Source organism: Gymnoscopelus microlampas (assembly GCF_963454915.1).
Source record: "Gymnoscopelus microlampas genome assembly, chromosome: 24".
Classification (NCBI taxonomy): Eukaryota; Metazoa; Chordata; class Actinopteri; order Myctophiformes; family Myctophidae; genus Gymnoscopelus; species Gymnoscopelus microlampas.
Genome location: NC_139961.1, coordinates 29,496,103 through 29,503,602, shown reverse-complemented (window position 1 = coordinate 29,503,602; position 7,500 = coordinate 29,496,103). Strand labels below are relative to the sequence as shown.

Below are 7,500 nucleotides of genomic sequence, written 5' to 3'. Positions count from 1 at the left end.
TCTCTCTCTGCTAAGGGGTACTTGACCTGAAAAACGTTGAAGACCCCTGCCCTACAGGACTTTACTCAGCTGGTTTTGCCCAGCAACGAACCCAGATGATGAACTTTGAATCATATGAACTTTTATATTTTCCAATACAGGGTTTTGTTGTTGCACACCAACGCAGATGAATGAAAATAAAGGAAAACGGATCCAAAATCTAAATCTAGGTGCAACTGAATATTTATTGTCAAATGAATAATTGTATTTAAAAAAAATATTCAATAGTTTTAACCAACAAATTAGAAGAGTCCAAATCACGTAATGGTCGGAAAAGCACATTTTTGCCGAATGGTTCGACAGAATTAGGGACGCTAGGGTTCAAGACAGTGGTTATAACTCTCTCAGAGCCTTAAGCTAAGAGAGCAACTGAATAAAGATGGCTTCCATTAATAATGTGTGAAGAGAACACACCTTATCAGCTGGAGCACTGCAGCTTCCACGGTAACCACAGCTTCTGCTACTGACAGCTCAATGAAACCACATCTACACACACACACACACACACACACACACACACACACACACACACACACACACACACACACACACACACACACACACACACGTGCCATGCATACAAAACGTAGACAGGTTTCACAGGTTTAATTGCTCTAACTTTTAAATGTAAGCAAACATGATAGTCTAAATAATTTCACTGTATTGCCACCTTACACAGTAATAATATTTACAGTAGCCCACTGTATGTACAAATGTGTATTGTATTATGACACAAATTAATATTGTTCGTATGAGAGATCATAACACACGCACGCACGCGCCCGCACATACACGCACAGCATACCTGAGATCCTTGGCTAGTTTCTGTCCTTCCTCCACTGTCACCTCTCTACCAATCTCCATGTCAGCTTTGTTGGCTACCACCACTGTAGGAATAACTGACGCACGCACGTACGCACACAAGACAGACAGACAGACAGACACCGAAAAATTGGTCTACCAAACTTTAAAAGCCTGTACATCATCGTGTGTGTGTGTGTGTGTGTGTGTGTGTGTGTGTGTGTGTGCGCGTGTGCGTGTGCGTGTGCGTGTGTGTGTGTGTGTGTGTGTGTGTGTGTGTGTGTGTGTGTGTGTGTGTGTGTGTGTGTGTGTGTGTGTGTGTGTGCGTGCGCTGGCTTTCCCAGTTATGTTGTTCCCTGTTTGCTGCACTACACTGTCTCTGCATTTGATATGTGATTACGTTGCTTAATGTAAGTCACTCTGGATAAGAGCATCTGCTAAATGCCTAAATTGTAAATGTGTTTGTGTGTGTTTGTACTCCTATTCATGTGACGTCAAATTACCTTGTTTGTACTTCTATTCAAATGACCTCCAGTGACCTTTCTCAAAGTTGAGGGAAATCCTGCGTGTGGACTATTACTATTCATTCCTGTAGTTCATTCCATTATTGCCTATTACAGTGGTTCTCAAACATTATCATGTCAGGGACCCCCAAATTGATATGAATTAGGCCACAGACCCCCATCTGAAAGGACATCTGACAGATGTATAAGCTCATAGCTTGTAGATTGGCTATTTCTAAACATCCAAAGTAAAAGAAAAATTGAGGTTAAACTCATTTGTATGCTATATTAACTAATTTAGCAGGAACCCCCTCAATACACCTGGGGGTCCCAAAGACCCCACATTGTGAACCACTGACTAAGGACAGCTATGGCAGAAATACAAAATGTGCAATTATAAGGGTAACACTTGCTTATAAGGTACCCCTAAGTAATGCTTAATTTATGATACTTAATGCATTATTTAAGTGTTAATTAAGCATTAATTCATCATGACTTCACCATGAATTCCTTATAATTCATCATTAAATAATATATTAAGTAACTTTGCTTAACTAATGATGAATTAATGATGTTAATTAATGATGAATTACGAATTGAATTAATGCTTGATTAATTAATTAACGCTTAAATAATGTATTAAGTAATCATTCATTACGGGTACCTTATGAGCAAATGTTACCATTATATCTGAATGTGAGTGTGTGCACATGGCTGTGTGTGTGCGTGCGTGTGTGTGTGCGTGCGTGCGTGCGTTCGTGCGTGCGTGCGTGCGTGCGTGCGTGCGTGTGTTCGTGCGTGCGTGCGTGTGTGCGTTCGTGCGTGTGTGCGTGTGTGTGCCGCGTGTGTGTGTGTGTGTGTGTGTGTGTGTGTGCATGTTTGCAGCGAGGAAGATGACAGCTTACAGAAGGCACAGGCGCCCATGGTGACATGCAGGTCGTGTGCTGAGGCAGAGCAGAGACACACAGAACACACTGTTCCTGCTCTTAAAGATAACATCGGCACACATCTCTGTTTGGAAAGGACTCTCTCTAAACGTTGGAGAATGCCTACCAGTGAAGGAGCTGGTTAATAAGCCTAGAGTAGTGGGCTCTGTCAATGGATGAGGCTCACTGAAACACGTCCGTTGTTCAGTGCCAACAGTCTTAACCACTTAAACTCCAGCGTCCGTATTGTGGGGAATACGCTTTAGCAGAAAATAGCAGATTGTTGCGACGCGTTTAGAGCTTCTCCCTCGGTTATTTTATGCAAAAGCTTTCCCCACAATAACAGAAAACGGAAATTACAATCAATTTGGGGGTCCCTGACATGAAAAGGTCTGAGAAGCACTGGTCTAGATAATGTTTAATAGCTGGTCACAATTACGATCTGTTCAGTTTGAATGAAGGTGTTCAAAAACGTATCAGTCAGTTAGTTACTCAGGGCTACACCACGAGTCAGTCATATCATTCTCCATCATTAGTTATGTGCCTTTTTAGTCCAGATAGTGGTGTTACCGAGGCTCTGTTTGGTGTGGTCTATGAGCTTCTTCATCCTTGGAACCTCCAGGAAGCTGAGTCGCTGAGTGATGGAGTAGAGGAGCAGGAAACCATCGGCCCAGCGGATAGAAGCTTCCAGAGAGGCCAGGGAACTGTCCTGGAACAGTATGGAGGAGAAACTCATTCACAGAGATGGAGATGAGGCTACTAGGCATGTAACGATTCACTCAACTCACGAAAAGGATTCGAATCACGATACTAGGTTCACGATACGATTTATTTTACTATTTACAGAGCAAATACAGAGCCAACTCGGGTTTACTAATCCAAGTGGGTTTAAGTGGTTAATGAATAATGTTTGTGACGTGGCCATATATTTCTAATTGTCTATTAGATTAAATATTTTATAAATTAAAAAAAAATGTTATATACCTGACAGGCTGTGTCCAAGATCTCCAATTCAATAGATTCCTGGTCGACCATCCTCCTACACCTGTAGGTCACCTCTATAACACACACACACACACACACACACACACACACACACACACACACACACACACACACACACACACACACACACACACACACACACACACACACACACACACACACACACACACACACACACACACACACACATGATTAATTTCAGATGGTTGCAGTCTAACAGCTTCCATTCTTTTTATGGTCACATTCTCCTTCCCTCTTTCTCCAAAACATGCACGCACGCACGCACGCACGCACACACACACACACACACACACACACACACACACACACACACACACACACACACACACACACACACACACACACACGCAAGAGCACACATGCACATGCCAAGATGTAGCATCGTCGTTACCCTTTTTATGGTCGTATTCACCGATGAATCGCTTCGTTAGGAAACGAACACACAGGGCTGCCAACACAAAGCAGACACTGTCACTGGAGAACACACACACACACACACACACACACACACACACACACACACACACACACACACACACACACACACACACACACGCAGTCAAGCACTGTCATTGTACAACATCACGCATGTGGACATACACACCCTACATAAAGACAATAAATTACATACACATGCTGTACAGAAGTGTGCATGCATGTGTGTATACACACACCCGCGTGCGCACGCACGCACACACACACACACACACACACACACACACACACACACACACACACACACACACACACACACACACACACACACACACACACACACACACACACACACACACACACACACACACACAGAGTGCCTCTCACTCTACAATGTCTATGTGTGTATGGTTTAGTGTTTTGAACCTGTTTTCCCTGTGTTCTGCGAGCCCAGGACGAGTAACTTTACTGGAATCATTTTCCTGCTTACTGCTTAGAGATGAACTTCTGGTTTAAGGCAATATGAAATAAAAGATGACAAATTGATGAAGAATAAATCACAATAACCAGAAGTCGTTTTTTCCAATATCAATACATGTTTCATTTGTCTTTACTATAGCTATAGCTAATGTCTTCTTTAACATTGTGACATGCAATACATAATAATATAACATGTAGTAACCTAGCAAGACATTTGAACTGTCTCATTGGCATCCTTTGAACACCACACCATCACTAGAGGACATTTTGGCCTGATGCAAGAGGAAAGGTTGTGGGGGGTCACCCAAATTCTAGGGTTCTTCCTCTGTATGAATGCACTCAGCAAGTACAATGGCCACCTGCCAGTTAGATGTTGAGATATCTTATGTACAAGTGGAAGATTTGCCCCAAGATTGGTGCTAGAGAAAAGGCAACGGGGTCACCAAAATCAGAAAATGTCACAGCAATCCCATCACTAATTTCTGATATGTAGTTTGGGTCCAAAGTGTTGCTGACCAACCATCTGACATTCCTGTCCTTCGACAATAGATAGAGGATAACCTATACTGTAAATATGGATGTAATGTCTAGCTCCAGCCCTACTATAGGTCATTCTGCAGAACAAATGCAGCACACAACTACACAGTATTTGTCTCAGTTCAGATATTACAATCAATTAATAGAAAAGTCTATGACCATTGACCACCATATTTGTGAATGGAATTTGAGAATACTAAACAGTGTCATTACATCATGTACAGTTACAGTGTATATAAAATAAATGTAATATATGTAATTAAAAAGAATGTACATATAAACTATCGAAAGTGAAAATAAGTGTATATAATAGCAGGGAAAACATCATCCAGAATATTCTAAGCAAGCCATGACAGAAACCTTTCAGTCAACTGGCCCCATATGGTTCATGAATCAACTATTTCACTCCACAGCACAGCTCATCATTTATTTGGTCAAAAATATTGGAAGTTTAAACACTGATTGATCAAAGGTTACATACCTGACAAGACTTAGCAGCCACAGGCAAACTTGACCATCATTTGGTTCAAAGTGTAGCAAATATGCTGAAATGTTACGCAGCCTTGTGAAGCTGTGGCATCTGGTGAAGCTCAGAGAAAGGAAGTGCTGAAACATTAAACGCTATATAGTTGTATTCACTTTGTCCACTCCTGCAGGCGGCAGCTGTACCACAGACAGAGAGGAGAGAAGGTTCTGTGTTCTCTCCTGTACTGTTTCTGCTCTCTTTGCCTCGCTCCGTCTCTGCTCCTGTTCAGTGTCACTATTTATCTATGTTTAGAGTAGACTGGTAGAACTATTTATAGAAATTTAGTAGAAATATCATTCTATCTATCTATCTATCTATCTATCTATCTATCTATCTATCTATCTATCTATCTATCTATCTATCTATCTATCTTGATTCAGTGCCTTTTTTGCTATTATTGTATCCGTCTGTCTGTCCGTCTGTCTATCTACATGTCTATGTATAAGCATTAGTCATTGTGGGAAAACTGGATTTTTTTGCTTTCACTGTAGAATTCATTTAGTGTAATAAAGGAACAAGAACATCATTTGTTACCACTTTAACAGTGTCCTGGGAATAATTTACATACCGTAGCAGGTGCATTGATGCCTTCTAGTGGTTAAACAGCACATTGTAGACTACTGCATGTCCTTGCAAGATGCACCTGGATAGGTTAGCTCTTTTGTTACCTCCGCCAGGCAGAAGGATGGGGACGGAGATTATGTTTTCGCCCCTGTGTGTGTGCGTGCATGCGTGCATGTGTGTCTGTGTCTGGAGCTAAATAAAGCGCATGCTGCCAGTAGGTTAAGCAATTCACTCCACCCCAATTGTTTTTGTCAAAAAACGGATTGTAATGAAAAGTAAAGGGGGAAAAGGGGAAAAAAGATATGATTAAAAAAGGTTGAAGATAAGGTTAAAAGTACAGATTAGACATACTCTAGACCTCTTAGCAGTAGTGGATAATGTGCAGTATTGGGGGGGGGGAGTATAGAAGAATGTGTGGTGAGGTGTTGGGGAAGTTACTTTGAAAGTGTAGCTTGTAAAGCTACAATACAAGTAGTTCACCATGGCAGTAGTTTGATCAAGCTACATTCTACCCCTGGAGAAATGTAGCTTGTAAAACTTCAGCTACATAGAAAAAGTAGTTAAACTACTTTTTCTTACAGCGTTAAATTGAGAATGCACATGGTGTAACATGATATATAATGGCCTACAAAAAGGGCACATGCCAGCAGAAATATTCCTCTCAGCTGAGATGCGTAGGTTAGCACAGCTCATTATGTGAACATGTAAGTCATGTCATATATATACACACACATATGTGGAAATATTCCGACATGAGGGAAGACGAGGAAGAGGCAAATGTTCGCACAATTGCGTTTTCTTCGTCGCCACCGCAATACACGATGCAAACTGTGTTTATTTGCGTCTTTGTATTAATTGACTTTGTATGTGATCACACTGCATGAAAAATTATCTTCACCTCCTGTGTGAACAAACACTACAACAGCCCCGGGTAGGTCACCAGGCCCGGCGGGGATATGCCCTCTGTGAAGCACCCCTTTCTAGTTATTACATAATGTCATTGATTATTACCACCAATGGAAATCAATATAGCCTCATTATCCTCATATCTCTTCTCATCACATATATTTACATTACAAAGAGCCCCGGGTATGTGTGTGCGTAATAATACAGTGTAGCCTACAGTGTGAGTGTCTTTTGTGTGTGTGTGTGTGTGTGTGTGTGTGTGTGTGTGTGTGTGTGTGTGTGTGTGTGTGTGTGTGTGTGTGTGTGTGTGTGTGTGCGTGTGTGTGTGCGTGTGTGTGTGTGTGTGTGTCAGTGTCTTTTGCGTGCGTGTGTGTGTGTGTGTGTGTGTGTGTGTGTGTGTGTGTGTGTGTGTGTGTGTGTGTGTGTGTGTGTGTGTTAGCAGGGCGGAGGCGTGGCCCCACACAGCTGCAAATATCTTAGTATTTCCTCACTCTTTACACAACAAACAGTCTACCGTTACCGACCTCTACACAGAGAAAGGAAAAATTGCACACACAGACAGTGTGTGTGTGTGTGTATTCCGAGAAAAGGGGACCTTTAATGACATTTTCTGGAAGTTTAGTAAAACAATTGGAATAACGTCAAGTTTGCATTTTTCGCAGAAGCACAGATTTTTTGCAAGTAGAGCAGCAGGGCTGCAACACCGTCACCAAATCTTATCTTGTGTGCAGGTTTATATGTGGTTTCCGGCAGTGGT

The 7,500-nt window shown here is 41.8% G+C and overlaps 1 protein-coding gene across 1 annotated transcript in view; it reads right to left on the bottom strand.

Moving 5' to 3' along the window:
• LOC311040746 (ras-related and estrogen-regulated growth inhibitor-like) overlaps positions 1 to 4,208 on the bottom strand; it is a gene marked incomplete at both ends in the record, with an annotated part of 4,883 nt that extends 675 nt beyond the window's left edge. Inside the window, 6 exons of the mRNA XM_084051095.1 lie at positions 454 to 525; positions 845 to 938; positions 2,840 to 2,978; positions 3,254 to 3,327; positions 3,687 to 3,743; positions 4,157 to 4,208. Coding sequence (XP_083907221.1) covers positions 454 to 525; positions 845 to 938; positions 2,840 to 2,978; positions 3,254 to 3,327; positions 3,687 to 3,743; positions 4,157 to 4,208 — 488 coding nt within the window. The remainder of the gene's footprint in view (positions 1 to 453; positions 526 to 844; positions 939 to 2,839; positions 2,979 to 3,253; positions 3,328 to 3,686; positions 3,744 to 4,156) is intronic.
• Between the last annotated feature and the right edge of the window lie 3,292 nt (positions 4,209 to 7,500).